Source organism: Battus philenor, unplaced genomic scaffold (genome assembly GCF_028537555.1).
Source record: "Battus philenor isolate CCGP_79_NKW_IND1 unplaced genomic scaffold, ilBatPhil1.0.hap1 SCAF_26, whole genome shotgun sequence".
Classification (NCBI taxonomy): Eukaryota; Metazoa; Arthropoda; class Insecta; order Lepidoptera; family Papilionidae; genus Battus; species Battus philenor.
Window position 1 is genome coordinate 4001640 of NW_027181689.1, and position 18383 is coordinate 4020022.

The 18383-nt window shown below is 34.6% G+C and overlaps 1 protein-coding gene across 1 annotated transcript; it reads left to right on the forward strand.

The window, feature by feature from the left end:
* Positions 1 to 5739: 5739 nt before the first annotated feature.
* vri (vrille) lies at positions 5740 to 17643 on the forward strand. Its single transcript, XM_068768598.1, has 2 exons — positions 5740 to 6005; positions 15483 to 17643. Exon 2 carries the CDS (start codon positions 15528 to 15530, stop codon positions 16629 to 16631), a length of 1104 nt encoding a protein of 367 aa, XP_068624699.1. The 5' UTR covers positions 5740 to 6005; positions 15483 to 15527; the 3' UTR covers positions 16632 to 17643.
* The last annotated feature ends 740 nt before the right edge of the window (positions 17644 to 18383 follow it).

The window sequence follows — 18383 nt, forward strand, 5'->3', positions numbered from 1 at the left end:
GTCTTTGTGATAACTCCTTGTCTTTTTGAATTTACCTCGCGGTAATTTTAAATGCAACACTGCAGCTGTCAACCACCTTCTGTTATAATGGGCTAATGTCAAATTTTAAACAAACTGCGTCATTTAGTTTGTTTTGGAGAGCTATTAAAAGCAGACAACGTCGTGAATTTTAACAAAAATCAAAAAAGTTAATTTCGCGTATTGACTAAGGATTATTTGTAAAATCATTAAAAATATCAAATATCAGTAAAAACCACCACTTAAGTGAAGAAAAGACTTGATAGAAACTATAGGAACTTTACACCATCAATATCAATTAGGGTTAAGAAGTGCTTTACTGCGTTCGGCTTATTAACTCACATCATGGTGTCGCCATCTACCGCCAAACTATAGTGCCTTAAAATGTGTATGTCGTACTTATGGTCTTGGCTCCAGCCGATGAAAACTTTAGTCGCCTCGTCACGTTTTTTTTTAAATAATTAAACTGTCAAATATTTAATACAACTAATTAAAGTCATTCGATCATTATTGTGATAATAAAGCTGTAATGATATATCAGGAGACAAATAAATTCATTATATGAATAATCGTATTATCTAATCGGTAGTCATTAATTTAAAACAGATATTCTTCACCCTTTGCAAATATTTTGAATCAAAATATTACTTACAGAGACCAGATTTTTCGCTTTATTATGTTATTTTTTGAAACATCAACATATATATTATAAATCTTAAGACTTTTTAAACGTGCAGTTATGTATCATATTGTTATATGTTTACAATCAAGAGACACGTAAATTTAAACTTAATTTGAAATGTCTTTTACTTGCGTCACTAAAGATGTCAACGAAAATCTAATACCTAAGTGTTGTGCAGCCAAACTATGGTGCTGTTGAACCAACAGGTGCGGCATGATTAAGCCCCATAATAGGTAGTTTGACAACAAAGTTAAAGTCAGTCAGCAGAAATCTCTAGATAAGGGCAGCACGAGACGAGACATCGTGTCGATCTTTTGGAGAGGCCATGCTGTAAACGTCTATTGGTTGATATGATGATGATGTTTGACCATCTACATTAACGTTAGATTCTGTATACAGCTGATTCTACAAAAGCAAAACTTTGTATTACTCGAAATGTATCTAACAAACTTAACATATATCCATAACGCTTTGTTTACTAAATTAATACCATGATATTTATTTTAATTAATGACATTAACTAAAATTTAATTACTATGATTTTTTATACTCTTCAGCAATATTTATTTAAGAAGTTTATTTCATTTTATATGCCTAAAGTTTTAAAGATTCGAAAATTTGTCAAACTAGAGATTTTGAATTTTGTACATCGACTGATGGAAATCCGAAGAACATATGTGTATTGAAGAATCTAATGGCGCGTATTTTTCCACTCGTCCACATATATATTCCTTTATAAATTATTCATTGCGTTACCTTTTTTGACAGATTTTGTCTGAAGTCATAACAAATAGAAATAAAACACGATATAGGTCATATGGTAAAGTGTTTCATTTTTTGTCCAAGCGTTCGGGCCTGGTGTTGTCAATCATGATATTCTAATACACGAAACTCTGGAAAATCAAAATGTCATGTTTAATTCATATCGGTAAATGATAATCTTTCATCTTTTTTCTTTTACACCATAACACGCAGCTGAAGGTTATCTTGAACGTTACGTAAGAAATCCCAAAATATGATACTAAACACAAACGCAAATTAAAAATTAATAGAAATACTGAAACAGAAACTATGCCAACGTAAAGCAAATATTTAATTAAAATTTATTGCACCGAAAAAAATTAAAAGAAAAAAATTTTTTTTCTTTTCTACAGACTGTCTTTTTCTCAAAAATTTTAGCATTCGCTGAAGCTATTTAGCAGATAGTGAATTTTAATAGTCTCTAATAAAAGTTTAGCGAAAATAATACCGAATTAAATTATTCTTAAGAAACTACGTTCATCTTCGATTAGAAATTCAATTAAAACTTAATTTCAATTAAAACGGAGTAACCGTACGATAAAGGTATTTACACAGTAGTTTACAAACCATCAGTCATACGATGTCCGCTACACAGGCCACACCCATTGATTACAAATGGTTACTCAAAATCCTGTACAAAAATTTAAAAAACGCTTTAATTTTTCTAATAATAGGAACGTTTTCTAAACATCATTAACATTTTCAAAAAACACACTAGTGACGTTTTCGAACGCAAACTAGTTGACAATAAGGTTCAAACATTACGTTATTTTAGTGAAGAATAACCCACAAGACTTGATGGATTGCAAGCAGCCGGCTGTGTAACACGTCCTTGAGTCTCTACATAATATTTTCCTTCACGTGATTCCAATATGGTTTATGCGCCGTTTGTTTTTTTCTTACAAATCGCGTTTTTTGTCAATCTGTTTTGATTATCGACTTGTTTTGTTACGTAACGTTGTATCAGACGAAAACAATATATTTTTTTAAGGAATTCAAAACAGAAACACACGAAAACCCCACCAACGGGTAAGTTATACAAGAATAACTTCACTTGTTGCACTAAATTAATTAATTAAAAAAAAAAAAGAAACAGTGATTGGTGTAAAAACTTTAAAGCGGTGAATGTACATATTAACTCATTTGCTAAAGATTAACATATGGTACACCCTATCTAAAAATCAATGATTTTAGAAATAATAAGTGGCGTAATAATAAAACTGTAAGAAAAATTGTTTTCAAAATCGAATGCAAATTTAAATTATTTATTGATCAGTTCCTGTAGACTATATACTGCCAGTAGTTATTAGCCTGACGCATTCAATTAAAAAGAATAAATTAATGTAACATATAGAGTAATTGGAGATATGTGTTAAAGTTTTAAAGCTTTCTGCTCATAAATGAGCTATACATTCACCCCTTTAAAACGTTTACACCTACAATCAATCATCTTATATAGTTTTTAAAGCCATCTGTTATAGAAATTCCATTCGTATTCCGGGATAAATCCCGGAATATGAGCGGGCGGAATACGGGCAGTTTATCTCACAGCTTTTACAACTTCCTTAAATTTAGCGTTTGCGATCCGGATCAAAAAAAAAATGTTTTATTTTGTTAATTTATTTACACTTCATTTTACATCAAAAATGTATCAAAAAAGAAATGTATCATAATAACATATGGTAACTGAATAAAGAAACAATTTACATACAGTTGAAAAATTCTTTTAATCAAAAATTATAATATTCATTATATAATCAAACAGTCTAAAATCATTAATCAGCTACAATACTCATCATCATCGACATCATTTCAGTCGTAAAACGTCCATCGCTGTACATAAGAAGGAAGAATGAGAAGATGGCCTGGCATGCGTGGCAATTATGGTATATTCCCATATAGATGTCTTTGGCGAAGGATAATGCCTTTCAGTAAGCTTCCATCGACTCAAACAACGACAACTTAAAATAAATATGGTAAAATACATAAAATAATAAATACAATAACAAATAAGAACATCAAATTGACTTGGATTGCACTTATCTCAGCGAGAATAAAGAAACAGAAAGAAAAAAAATGAATTAATGAATAAGTAACCTATGGTCGAGTAAATATATTTTGACTTGTTTCTTAAAAATAAGCAGTGACTTAGCTCGTCTGTCTTCTGTTTCTGTTGTGTATATTATATACAATAAAAATGCTATTATTATTCAACAATTCGTTAACTGCGTAATACACTGATTGAATAGTATTTACTTTTTACTAAAAAAAATCATTTTTTTTGTATATTAACATATGCAACGAGTATATGTTGACGTATTTGATAGCCTTTTTGATATATTTTACGTCTTCCATTGATTTACTTAGTATGAATTTTATTAAACCCATTTTTAATTAAAGCCTATATTTTAAATTTGGAATACCATTATGGCAAACATAAGTATGCTCCAAGCATAAATATACTAAATAATGTGACAATAGGTTTTTTTCGCTGTTCTGCTATATTATTAAAACTTATAACGGAAACACATTCTATAAAGCATGGGAAATAATTTATATAGTGACTGACATCGTTCCATCATTAAGACATTAATATATCATGTACCAATTATTGTATTTTCCCCACATAAAGAATTATAACAATTTATATAAAGTTTCACTTATTGTCATTAATGGATACAAACTAATTAAAATATCGATAAAGATATAAATTTTAAAAAGTTTATCACTTGAATATTAATGGCTTAGTGGTTATAGCCTGCGACTTACGATCGCATGCCTCGGGATTCGATTCTCAGGATACGGTACTTTGTACGATTTATATATTAAAGAAATTGCTCATAAAATCCGTAAGATATACGACCTACAGCGTTTACATGCAAGAATAGTCAGCAGCGACCCCGCACCTCCCCCTTTTTCATTTGAGATTAAATTTATATCAGCAGTAAGAACACTAAAGAAATACAATATAATTGGTATGCTTCGTATAATAGCCAATTTAGGCAAAAGATTTTTACTTATTTTATACTTTTTCAATCTCACTTATTAAAACATAGTTTCATTTAATTTTCAACAGTTTTAGTTAGTAAACTCGTGTGGTTCCTTATGCTATCTTCTTTCAAAAGTTGTAAGTCATTTATAATAAAAAAGTTAAAAAAAAGTTACAGACTCAAACGCTCGTTCAGGAACTACAACTACATACTCGATCAGAAACAACTGACTACATTATTTATATAACCTTTGTAAGGTCGTCAAGTTCTTAAATTACTTAGTTGGACCCTCCATGGTAACTGGGTTTCCTATTAACATAAAAGTCGAAAGAAAGTTAATACTAACATTATTTAAGATAATTCAACATAAGCCCATTATTAGTAGCACGATAAAGGATTTAACATTTTCCATGTTTCATCATTATATTTAAAGACATGACTAGGGAGTAGTTCAGTTTCCCGCGTACGCGCGGAATTCCAATGTCAAATAAAAAATGGCCGCCGTCATGCCTCGCGCAAATACCAAGCCGAATTCACCGAAATATATACCTTGCCACAACTTCCTTATTGCATTTGAATTACATATTTTGACTATAATTCAACACATATTATCCAAAGATATACACATATTGTAATATGTTCTATTATTTTTAATATTGTTACAGAACCAATAATGCAAGAACAACTTATGTTTTTAATATAAAGTGCGTAATCTCTCTGATTTGGTTCCAATATTTGTGTTGAACGAAAATTTGCTTAGATAAAAATAAAATCATTAACCATGAAGTAACACATTTAAAATTAAGACGCCATATTTACTATCATATTCTTGGTAAATTTCAAATAAACTTGAGCATGTAATTGGAGTATACAAAATAAAACAAAATCTTTAAAAAGTTGTAATAAAACTTAGAAATTAAAACTAACCGGTGTATAATATATTACGAATGTAAATTGCTCAAACTAGCCCGCTTATCAATCGATTACAAATTTCGTAGAAACACAAAAATGAGAAACACATGACTCAATCGCGAATTAGCTAAAAAAAATTGGACACTACTATATTGACTCAATAGCGCCGGCTAAAGTGATTACACACAGGGTAAGTTACGTAAATATTCGCACACAAGCGCAGCTCCACTAACTCACACAAGTGTAATCACCCACACATCGGAAAACTATACTAGTGTGCGTGCTGCAGGCACCGAGTCGGTCGACCCCTCTACAAAATTTAGTCGCGCTCTAGAGTTCGCTGAGAATAGACGTGTTCAAGTAACTAGAGTACTACGCAGCACCATTCGCAGTGGATATTTCGTCATAACAACATTGTGATAGTGACAAAAATTTTTCAGGACGTGAAAAGTGGGAGTGTTTTATAACATTTTAATTTTGTATTTTGAACAATAAAAACTACGCCTTGAACGGTTTTGTGCGTTGTTTTTGTGAATTATGACATTGTTCCCACTATTTGGATAATTCCGGATAAGGAGCTAATTATTGCCGCAAATATTTTTGTAAGTATTTAATTAATAAACATAAATATGATTTTTATACACTCAATTGCCCTAAATTTATTTCAACAAATAACATTCATAATAACACCATTAAAAAAATTTTTTTTTCGAATTTATGTTGAATTAGAAATTTTTAGTAGAAAAATAAAGAAATTACTATTTGAATTTGTTGTACATTTATTCTATGATTTTAACATAGAAACAGTTTGAAAAAAATTGAAAGTGCTACTAAATGAATTGCCCGCTCGTGATAAAATTATCAAAACAAAATAGTCATAATTTGAAATTCTTGATAAATTCAACTACCGACTAAGATTTGTTTAAAATTTACTTCAATGACTAATTTATGAGATGAGTCAGTCGTTCGCAACGTTTGGCGGTTTCGGTCAAATGTTTTTCCGTTATGTCATTGACTCCTTGCTACGAATTCTGTTTATTCATGCCCCTTAGTTTCGTGCCAAATTTTCGAAGCTTAAATCATTTCTTTCGTAGAACTGCACGTATCTTTAAAATGACTCTTTGTTTTGATCCTTTGTTTGTGAATGTGCTTCCTTACATGTGTTTTCAATATTATCTTTGTTTATACTGTCAATACTACGTATAGCTCCGCCGTTGATTGTTTTTGCGTGATATCTCTATTTACGGTAGTCTAAATCGGCTGTCCGTTTCAACATAAATTAAAAAAAAAACTACTATTTAAATGTTTATTTTTTAAATTTATGTGATGTTTTTATAGTTAATATTGAATGTAACATTTTAATTAGTGTAATCCGATTGATTGTATGTTGGATGTCGAAAACGGCGCCTGCTACGGCTCTGTCGTAAGCCATTGTAAGTTGCTTACACAACTGGTTCAAGGTTCCACTCTGGCGTGCATTCGCCTGGCGGATGTGCGGAAACTAGATTTTGTAACCGCTAGAAGTCTAACAATTTTTCTTACAATTGACAATTGTGATAATCAAAATACGAAAGCATACAAAACGTCGACAACGCATTAATAAAAATGTTTCTTATTACCTTAAATTTTATATGTTGCTTCCGTAAACATATTTGATAATTTATATCATTTAGAATACACTAATGTTTTTATATGGTACATTTAAAGAGAATTAAACGAACAGCGTGCAATGGAATCGATCCATCGCGTAAAGGTCAGTTCTACGTATGACGCAACATCCCTAGGGCGTGTTGCGCAACAAGCTGCAATACACGCACACACACAGCTCTGTTTAGATTATCTTGTGTTCAATTCTATAAACGCTTATGAACCAATATGTTATGTTCACGAACTATTTTTAACAGCCGTTTTATTGTAACAACTGTTAAGTTATATTTAAATGTATTTACCGCCGCAAATAAACGAAATCGTTACAGAAGTTTTAACACGGAAACATTGATTCAAGATATGTATACCTACAGTTTAATCTTTATGAAGTTCTTATAAGAGTCATACAAGACGGAGTTGGGCTTTTTTAAAAAAATGTTAATACAAACTATTTGTTTTGACTGTTATTACAATACTTCTGACAGATATGTGTTATGAAAGTGTCGTTAAGAACTTAAGCCGAATGGCTGGACTTGATAACGTGTATTAAAGAACAAAGAGTCATATCGAATAGATAATGAATGTAATACAAAATGCACTATCGTTCGTGACGTAATGCAGGAACTAAGGCGCAAGGTTGTCCGGAAGGTATTAAAGACTTTAAGGTCGAGTCCGCATGCATTTGGTTAATCATGCATCATGACTAGCGATTTTATGGCTATGAATTTTAATTTGCGTTACGTTAACAATAGGTGGTTAGCCCTTGTATTAAGAAATTACATGCCTTTAAATAGGATGTATGTCCGTAACAGCTTGGATTGCTCACGAATAGATTGAACAAAAAATATCTATTGTAGCATTCGGATATAACACATGTCAAATTGTTTGAGGTAATTTGTGTTACATGTTACAATATGTTCAGCCCTTGAATTATAAAATATACAGACAAATGAGACATATATCCGTTATCGCTTTATTCAACTTGAATTTTTTAATTTTATTAATAGCAGATTGCAAACAAAATAAAAAAATACAGATATAATGACAGAAAATGCGCTAGGTTAAGTAAAAAAATAATAATTCGCACAGACAGTTTGTTATAGACCGCTGAAAGCCGACGAATGGAAGTTGTTCAATATTTAAATGTATAAAAAAAGTAATAAACGACGCTTATGTGTTGTTACGTAAACGATTTTCGACGTACAACCGGCGCCGATAATTTCATTGGACCGAGGACAAGCGAAGATAACTTGACCTATTTTTTTTATCTCGAACACTCGCGTAACTGTAACCTAGTTAGTGATGCGCACGTGAGTATGGCCAATTGCGACAAAGTAGATCAGTGTATGACGCGTCGTGCTTTTAAAGTTCCTATCGTTATGGAAATGGTCAGATGACGCAAACTTGTACAGACCTATCTATCACTACGATTATAAATCAAAGCCTTTAGATGGCTACACTATATAACAAAAGAAATTGATATAGACATCATAGTGTCTCAAGGTAAGTTAGCACGATCAAGTTGCCAAAGTTGGTTACCGGTGATAATACAATAAAAGAATCCAATCATTAGTTGCATGATAATTAATTTTCTTTAAAATAGATTAGCAAAAATGAGCCATGCCTTGAGAGCGATATCGGAAACGGAAGACTGCCCATATTTAGTGTCATTTCAACATAGTTTTTCAACCTTGATATACCTCAGATATCTAAAGTCATAGTACGCGTTCCCATAAATATAGATTATTATCTAATAGGCCTCTTTCAACTAGTCTTATTGGAAAAATCTGGATGGCGTGCCCGTATTCAACAATGGATGTGCTACGGTTAAAAAAAAACGACGATCCACCAATTATCGACAATAACACGACATTTAACAATATGGATAAAACTAAATTTGATAGATGGCAAATCTAAATAACAGTTATAAAACCAATTCAGAAAGTAAATATTTTATTCAAGTGATGTCCTAAAAGAATTACGTAAGGAGTAGACATATAATTCCGTCAAATCTGGCGCAAGGAAATAGGTTAAGCGTTTCCTAATAATATGCAATTAGTCTTATTGGGCAAGGTCGCACAAGTAGGCCTCTATGTTAATGAAGAAAAGATTATCACTAGTGAGGAAATCCCTAGCCGGAAAAGTTTTGGAACCTTGACATATTTCGAGCGTTTATCGCTTGTAGCTGTTACGAAACGTAACCTTGACACCAAACCGTTATCGCGGGACTGTAAGGCCACCCCGAAATAACACAATTCCCCTGGTTTAATTACAAGAAAACTCGTCCGCAAATATCGGTCAAGTATGCTGCATATCTGCGCAAAAAAACTTGAAACTAATCCAGACAAAGAGACCTTCCTAAATCCTCGCTGTTTCGTTCAAATAATATTAAAATACTTAACGAGCGGATATGATGAAAATAGTCCCGTATTGCCGATATTTACAGACTGTTATAAAATGTGTTATACTATTTATTAATGTTATCACTTTACGACGTATTTTAATTCATTTATTTTATTAATTGATATTTAACTATCGTAGCTCACCGCGTGGCGGTAAAATGTCAAATCAAAGATGGCGGCTGCCCTACTTTTCCCGCGCAATAACCGGCGAGCGTGTGGAAAGTTACTGTTGTACTACTTTCTCTACTTTTTCCAAGATGGCCGATGTTGTCTATGAGCTTAAAAGGAAGGTCAAGACCAATATTTTTAATTTGTTTTAAATCTATGACCAACAAACGTTCAGAATATAAATTGCCCATTAATAATTATTTGGCTGTTATTATTAGATTTTATATTAGATCAAACAAATTGTTTCGTATCTTTTATAACATGATATACTTTTGATTGGTAAATTGTAATTAATTTAGTAAAAACTTATAAAAGGTACCTCTGCCGCGAATGAATAAAGCTTTCTTCGTTATCCACATTGACCAACAGAGGATAACAGGAGTCTCTCGATAGGGTTTCACAATAAATAAGCGGGGTAGACGAATTTTTATCTGCTTTGGATAATGACTATCTAAAATATTTTAAAAAGCTCTGCGACTTTTTAAATATTCCATACTTGTCAAGGACCCCGAGGTCTCTTGTGCATAAAGCATGTATCAAGAAAATTAGATGGAATTACTTTCTTAATTGGTCGACTTTATATTTTGAAATCCACTCACAGACCAATTAATTTATTTTAGAAAACTAATAATACATCGAATTCATTTCTATAGTTAATCTAATCTTCAGATTTTTTCGTCAACCTTTGGGAATATGGTGAAATGGTCGGTAAAGACCCAAAAAAATCTCTAGTATAAATAGACGTTATGCAAACAAGGTCCAAACAAGAAAGGGCGTGGTCAATTTCTGGCAATAGGCTCTTAAATAAGTACAAATTTAAGCTAATGATTAAATAAAATTAGCAACATAACAAGTAGTAAAGTAGTAACAACTTCATATATTTGTTCAGAAAGTTAAATTAATCCGAAAAAAATTGGAAACCTCTGCTTTGAATAATGAAAAATGAATCGATGTAAAGTTAGCTTGTTTGAGATGACCGACGATGTCGCGACGGTCAAGGGCAAGTCGGGTGTTATATTAAGAAAAGCGATTAATTAAATTTCACGTTGTTAGATCACGTTGTCACGTTGCAGTTTATATAACGGTTTAGTGAGGAGCGAACGTGCTCGGTTGCGCAAGCGGCAACGTGAGGTTCAAGTGCGGGCACGTGCGTGTGGCCGCGTGACCGGGCTCGCACGTGTACCGGTAGGACAATCACGCCCCGGTAAGGTCACCGATCGATGTCCGAACACACCCGGGCTAGGGTTGACACGAACCTGAAACACCAATTCCCACAAATCTACTCTAACGACAGCACTATCTAGAGGTTACCTATACAAAATCTTACAAAATTTATTTTATCTTTCCCAACTTCTACAGAATCCTGAAATCTTATGTAATTGCTATTTTTTATATTATATTTTCAGACCCCATCGAGTCTTCCGTAGACCCCTGGAGGTCCTTCTGAACCTATAAACAATACATAAAAACTATTCACGAACGTGTCACAAAAATTAATACTAAAAACGTTGACATTTTAAAAATCTAATCAATGAACGAGGTATTTGTGCGATCTAGCGGTCAGTCACCTTTTCAGACATTCGACCTATCAGTTTCTTTAATCTATTTAAAAAAATTGTACATTATTTTATTATATTTGTTACTCCCGCAAACATTTTCTTAAGTTTTATTAATAAACCGGCCATTGTCTCCCTCAAACTGAATTTACTGTTCGCATCTTAAGTTGAATTTGTTATTCAGTCTTATAAATAACTTCTCCGACATTGTTAATAGTATGTATTTATTTCGCATCGCATTACAAAAAGTAATAACATATTAGCTGCTAGCTTAATAATCGTTACATATGAACATAATTTGCTTTCGTAAGAATTTAAAAATGCCTTATCCAAACTTTGTTATCGATGTTTGTGAAATAGTTTCATATAATGAGTCAGCATACACGCGGCATGTCGAGAATTGCTCTTGATAACAGTTATTAACGGTGTACAGTAGCTAAGAAATTCCATAAATATGAGTGTTATTCTAATACTACATGAACTATGTAATGACATTATATCGGTATGAAATAAAATATATGCAACAGATAAATCCCAGATACACATAAAACTAATATAATCTTAGTGAAGCACGCGTTCCATGCGGCACGGGTTTTGTCTCGCCTGTGTCCCGTGCCGTCCCACCTCAACACTTAAACTGCACGTGCACATGATGAAATAATCCGATTGTGCTGAACACATGCGATAAAAATATTTTATCCGCACTTATTTTTGTTTCGTATTTATCGTCGCAAAACAATACGGACTCGTGTTATTATTAAGCTTTTGTTATTCTTTTAAATATATTTGTATTGGAATAATCGGTAGGAAAATTGATTTATTAAATTGTGAATATTTAAATTATTAAATTTAACAGCGTTACTTAATCGCGAAATTGAATATCAGAACAGCTTTTACGATCTCACATTCGAAATTGCCCAACCAAACCTTGAATGCTTCTAAAAGCGATGACGAAACTAAATAGCTGTTTCATAACAGTATTACGGGTTTTAGAGACCAGCGATGAGCACAAAAACCGTTCTCGGAGTACCGTACGGTCCCAGTTTTTGGTTAACGGTGTGTTCACGAAGTAAATGATTAGCTATAACTGTCTGCGTCAAAACACGGTCGATTGTTGGCGGGAACTGAAGCCGTTAGATATCGATGCTATTTAGCTTTATATACCTTTATCGTTGTCTATGCTCACCAAACTAACCTACTATCAGGTGTCTACACCTTTTGTGTTACTATGCACAAGTTGCTGTTAAATTGCGGAATATATTAATTAAATAGACTAACATAACCGTCTGTGTTATGTAGACCATTAAATAACGGATTAAATGAAGTAAACATCATAATTATACTGTACATTAAGAATTATAAATTAAGATTTTTATATATAATATTTAATTAAATATTTTATAGTAATTAATAGTAGTGCATCTAATACATACGACATATCTAATAATAATCCGTAATTTTAAAGTTTATAAAGGATAAACGACATATTTAGGTCAAAATGAAATAAATACAATTACGGTTTCATAATTATTTATCTGTAAATACCTATTATATTAATTATGTTATTTAAGACTGACTTCAAGTATATGCAACTGATAAATACTGACGTTTTTATTCAAATTTATATGCGGAACACACTGTTAAGGTCCATAAAATCTCTTAATTCAAAAATGTTATCTTATACGGAACTTGTAGTTTTTTTTTATATATACCAAGGCAAAACTTTTATTAAAAGTAACTTTTTGATCCTATATTTTTAAAACAATTGCTATTTTTGACACAATTAACATTTCATATACCCATTGGCGATACGACACCAATAAAAAACTTCTATTGAACAGTCGTTTAACTGTGTAACATAGAAATATAGAAGTAACGGGTGTTGACAGAAAAATAGCTGATTTAACTGTTACGTACATATGTATGAACGGTTCATTAGTATGTGCTCATTTGGTTGAGTATGTGGTGTATTCAATAGATTTTTTCTTACTTAATCAAAAATGTTTATTGGTACTCAAGAAATAGAATCAGCATTTATAACATCATCGTTTTACCAATGCTTGAAGTATAACTTATCGATGTTAATTAAAAAAATCTTCCAAAAATAATTTAACGAATATTAGAACGACAGTTCACGAAAAAATTTGTAAACTTATAATAGTCAAAATGTAGTGTACTAACATGTCATTTCGACAAAAAAAAAAACAAATTGCAACAATATTATAAAACCGAATCGAAGTATATTAACACTGGCTGTTTCGAGGATGCCTTAAGCAAAAAAAAAAAAAACCAGCAGTGACATTTCATTGTTCCCGCCAATTAGGGTCGCAGAGTAACCGAACGGTCGAAAGTAACGGCGTACGCGCATCTGGGGCGACCCAGTGACCGAGCGGCAGCCGATCGGAGCTAGGCAAGCTACGGATATTGCGGTAGATAGCGTGATCCGCGTTATTAATTCCTTATTCAAAGATGCGCGTTAACAGCTAAGTTATACCGTTGTTAACAGCTGCTACAGATAACACTAAAAATAACTGTAAGCTATTTTACATTTATCCGCAAAAAAATCAGAGCTGGGGCAAGATTAATAAAGCATATTATTATTGTATTAAAGATTAATATGGATATACTTTCCTAGACAAATAAGAAATATATAAAATGAAAAGAATTTCAGATTAGCGTTTAAAGAACTGTTATAATTAACTATAGAGAACAGGTTCTATTTAATATAATCAACATTCTTAACCTAGCAGTATGGAGAAAATTGGAAGCAATAATATTATGAATAATATTTAAATGTACATTATTTCATTGTCTTTTTTTGCTTAACGAAGCCTATTCGAAAGAATAAATATATATTTTTTTCATAGTAAGCAAAAAAAATTTAAATGTCAATTTTTAGTTTCAATACCAGTAAACTATTACATATTTTAGAATAAAAATACTTAGTCATACTATATTATTATCTGTGGTAGGTAAAAAAATATTCAATTTACATGGAAATGTTAATATTGGTATATCTCAAAAGTAATACTTTTTACACTGAGCAGATATTAGATGGACAACGATTTCGCTTGTGATTTCACGGGAAGTTACATAAGTTATATTTAAACATTTTTTTTCTCCAAATTTAAATTTGTCAGCGTTTTTCTTTAAAAAAAGACGTTTATAATTCACTAAAGGGTTCATTTGCATTTAAAAATAATAGATTCAAATGGGAAGAGGTTATGTAAAGCGTTCGATGCAATGAGATCGTTCAAAAACATCTTAAAATTCTCTAGAGCGGCACTAATAGCGCTTTTTCGAATTTCATAAGGAGTTAAATATGAATAAAACTGTATAAATCGAGGCGTTCACGTGTATCAAGTCGCGGCATAGTTACAAATGCATGCAAATTGTCGTGTAAAAGCATTAATACGGTTTTAGAAAGAGCTCTCACGTTGTCGGTGGCACCGCGTGCGCTGCAACGTGATCCATCTTTTTCTTTTTCTTCATACCGATCGGTACTAAGAAAAAAGTAGACTAATTTATGGTTTTGCTACAATGGGCAATTAACGATTCTTTCATTGTTATACTATCCGATAATTGTCGACTACAAAGAGGTTTTAAGACTTCCTGTCGTCGATACCGAGCCGATTTTATATAAGCAAATAGGTATTTGCACCGGCGATGTCCGTTGCGTAAAGGTGAACGACATCAGCGGATTGTTGATATTGTAAAACGGTCAATGTAAGCATTTCGCCGGGCACGCCGGGAGCAACGTGATCGTTGCGAAATCTGAACGTGTGGTCGAAAACGATTAGTTAACAGTTCGCGGGGATTTCGTCACATGCCCACAGCGTATCGCCCTGATAGCCCGTAACGCTGCGTTAATGTGCAACGGAGGAAGCCGGTTTCAAAACGGCCTATGTCCGGTATAACTCAATTTGTGTAACATTGGTTAGGAAATTATTTAAAGAGGTTTCGTTAATACGAAGTCTACAAAATATTGTTAATGCAGCAACGATTACACATATACCCACGTGCAAAGTTACGTCACGGTTATTGCATGCAAACAACGCACACGGGACAGGATTACCAGCATAGCAGAGCGCGAGAGACGGTGCGGCATCATTAACTTTGAGATGTCGGGGTCCCACACAGCGCAGTGGGCAAACATCATGAGGGTTTTAGTGGGTACTTGAACATCGAGAAATCTTTCCCCTCTAAAAAAAAAAAAACAGTATTAATTGTTTTTTGCAATAGCAAGCCGTTGTTTTGGAAGAAGCTAGTTGGGTGCAACACTGACGATACATTTCTTTTGTTGCAGAACCACAGTGAGGATCCTTGCGGGCCGGGCGTCGTCCGCCGCAACATGGTAGCAGAGTTCATCCTGAGTCAGCAGCAGCTGTTAGGCGGCGGTGGGGCGCCAGCGCTGGGCCCCACGCCTGCCCCCGCCCGCGTGCCTCCGCCACCGCGCGCGCGCCTCTCCGTATCCCCCCACTTCCCGCTCGACCAGCCGCCTTCCAATGGCCCACCCGGAGACCCCCATGACTACCCATCAAACTTTGACTTCAACAAGCGGAAAGAATTCTTCGGGCAGCGCAAACAACGCGAGTTCATACCCGACAGCAAAAAGGATGATGGCTATTGGGACCGGCGTCGGCGTAACAACGAGGCCGCCAAGCGATCACGCGAAAAGCGCCGCTTCAATGATATGGTGCTCGAGCAACGTGTGGTTGAACTCTCCAAAGAAAACCACGTGCTAAAAGCACAGTTGGACGCAATTAAAGAGAAGTACGGCATCTGCGGCGAGACTCTTATCAGCATCGACCAGGTCCTGGCGACACTGCCCACTTGTGACCAGGTGCTGTGCGTCACTAAGCGCAGCAAGCTGTCGGGCGGCGCGTTGTTCCCGCCCGCGCCCCCGCCGCCGCCTCCCGCGCAGCCGGCTTCTCCGCCGTCCCCGCCGCCGCAGAGAGCACCGGAGCCCTACCAGGAGCGACTTCCCGCCCCCGAGGCCTACTACCCCCACCCAGCACACTATGAGCCCCCTGGCTCAGTGCTTAACCTGTCTCGTTCCCGTCGCGCGCTATCCCCGTACGAGCTGTCATCGCTGTCAGGCTCGGGCGACGAGACAACGGAGCAGTACGCGCCGGAGAATAACTGCCTGCCATTAAAGCTTCGCCATAAGTCGCACCTCGGCGACAAGGATGTCGCCAGCGCGCTGTTGTCGCTGCAACATATCAAGCAGGAGCCCGGACCGAGGTCTTCGCCCTCTTGGGACGGGGAAGGCTCGAGCGACGAACGGGACTCTGGCATCTCTCTCGGCGTGGAGTACCGGCCACAGCGTCCCGACGATCGCTTAGCGGAGGAAGAAGATGCCCACCTGAAAGCAGAACTGGCCCGACTGGCCACCGAAGTGGCCACGCTCAAAAACATGATGCATCAGAACAAAGCGCGAGTACATGACCACTGAGCGCCCGCCCACGCGCCGCACCAAGTTACCACGTTGTAAAGAGATCATTTATATTTGTACGCGCAGCTGCCCGCGACCAAGTCGCATCCAATCCTTCCTAGTAGTTTTACGTGTCGCGCCGGACGGGACCGGCGAGTCGGTTCGCAGACTTTTCGAGCAGATAAAACTTATCTACTCAGTGATAGATATAAAAAAATGCATTTTTAGTGGTGAGCTATGTATAATGTATGTTATGTATAAGTAAACAGTAGATCTGTTTCATCTATTCGAAGACTCGGTAGTGAAAATCGATGGCTAAAGACTAAGTTCTGTCTAAGTGTTAGATGTAAGTCGATGTAAGTAAATTTAAGTCCAACATAGATTATTTAAAAATACCTTTATGTGTATATCTTTCTCGATCGGAATGCCCGTTAAGTTCCAAACCAAAAAAATTCTGAGATAGATCCTCGTATGCTGTCATGAAATCGCAAAATAGTTTTAAGGTTTCACTATGCCCTATATAATGCAAAGTATTGATCAGATTTAAGAATACCAGTGCCTTTGACAATACATACCTACCTTTAAAATAGCTATTTAATATAATATTTTTGTACAATTGTTAAAAATTTCCATGATTTCTCCAAGATCCCATGTAATATAGGTCAGCTATACCCTACCATTTGTTCCCGACATGATCTCGGATTCTGATCACTTCGAAAATTGTTTATATTGAATGCAAAGCGTTTAATTTTTCAATCTGCGTTAATACTAAATTAACTTTACCAAACTGAAATGTCGAGAAAACTTGGTTGGGAAATATATAATGTATCAGATCCTAAGAAGGCTAGATCGGAAGTATTTCAGTTGTATTGTAAGTGACTACTCCTGGTGATGCCCTAAAGGGCACGTGATAGGACTGATGGGAGTTATACTAAGTATTTATTTATTCGGACCCCGAAAGAGGATTTACAATTTATATCTTTGTATAAGAGACTATACGATATGAATAAATTGTGTACATTAAAATTAAAAACATGAATTTTATTTTACCTCGCCCCTACTAATTAGGAAACTATTAATGTTAAATATGGCAAAGAACTGAGACTTGCAATCGCAGGTTTGATGGAATACAATCATATATAATTCATACTTTGAGTATTAATTATATAGGATTGTCACTGCTCACAAACAAGTTTCCAGAGGATGGGCAGGAGCGTCTTCTGCGTACCATAATACCACACCGCGATCGCCAACCCGCCTGCCAAGCGTGGCGATCATGTTATATCCCCCCATATACATATATAGATATATATATATTTGGGAGTGACCTATGTCTTGCAGTGGGTTGGAACGACCACTAAGATGATAACAAGTAATCTTATATTAACATTTTTCATACAGAAATTTATTTAGTATCTACTAAACAAATTCATAAAAGCATAAATGTCAGATCTTCTAACGTTATGATGAAAAAATATTAATATTGGAAAAAGTTCGTGTAAAATTGCCGCAAAGAATATGAATAATATAAATATCGATAATATAACAGGGTAAGGATAGAGTTCATTAGTTATTTATATGAAAATTTGAAATAATTTTTTTTAATATTCACACATTTACACTACAATATACGGGTGCCATTTCTTTGATGAGATTTTGCCACCTTGTAGGTAGTGATATGATGCCATTGGCGTGGAAATGTTGAGACTTCTGATCACAGAACGCGACAAATAGTTGTTTCAGGCCGTTGTTGCCTAAAGAATTCTGAAAAGA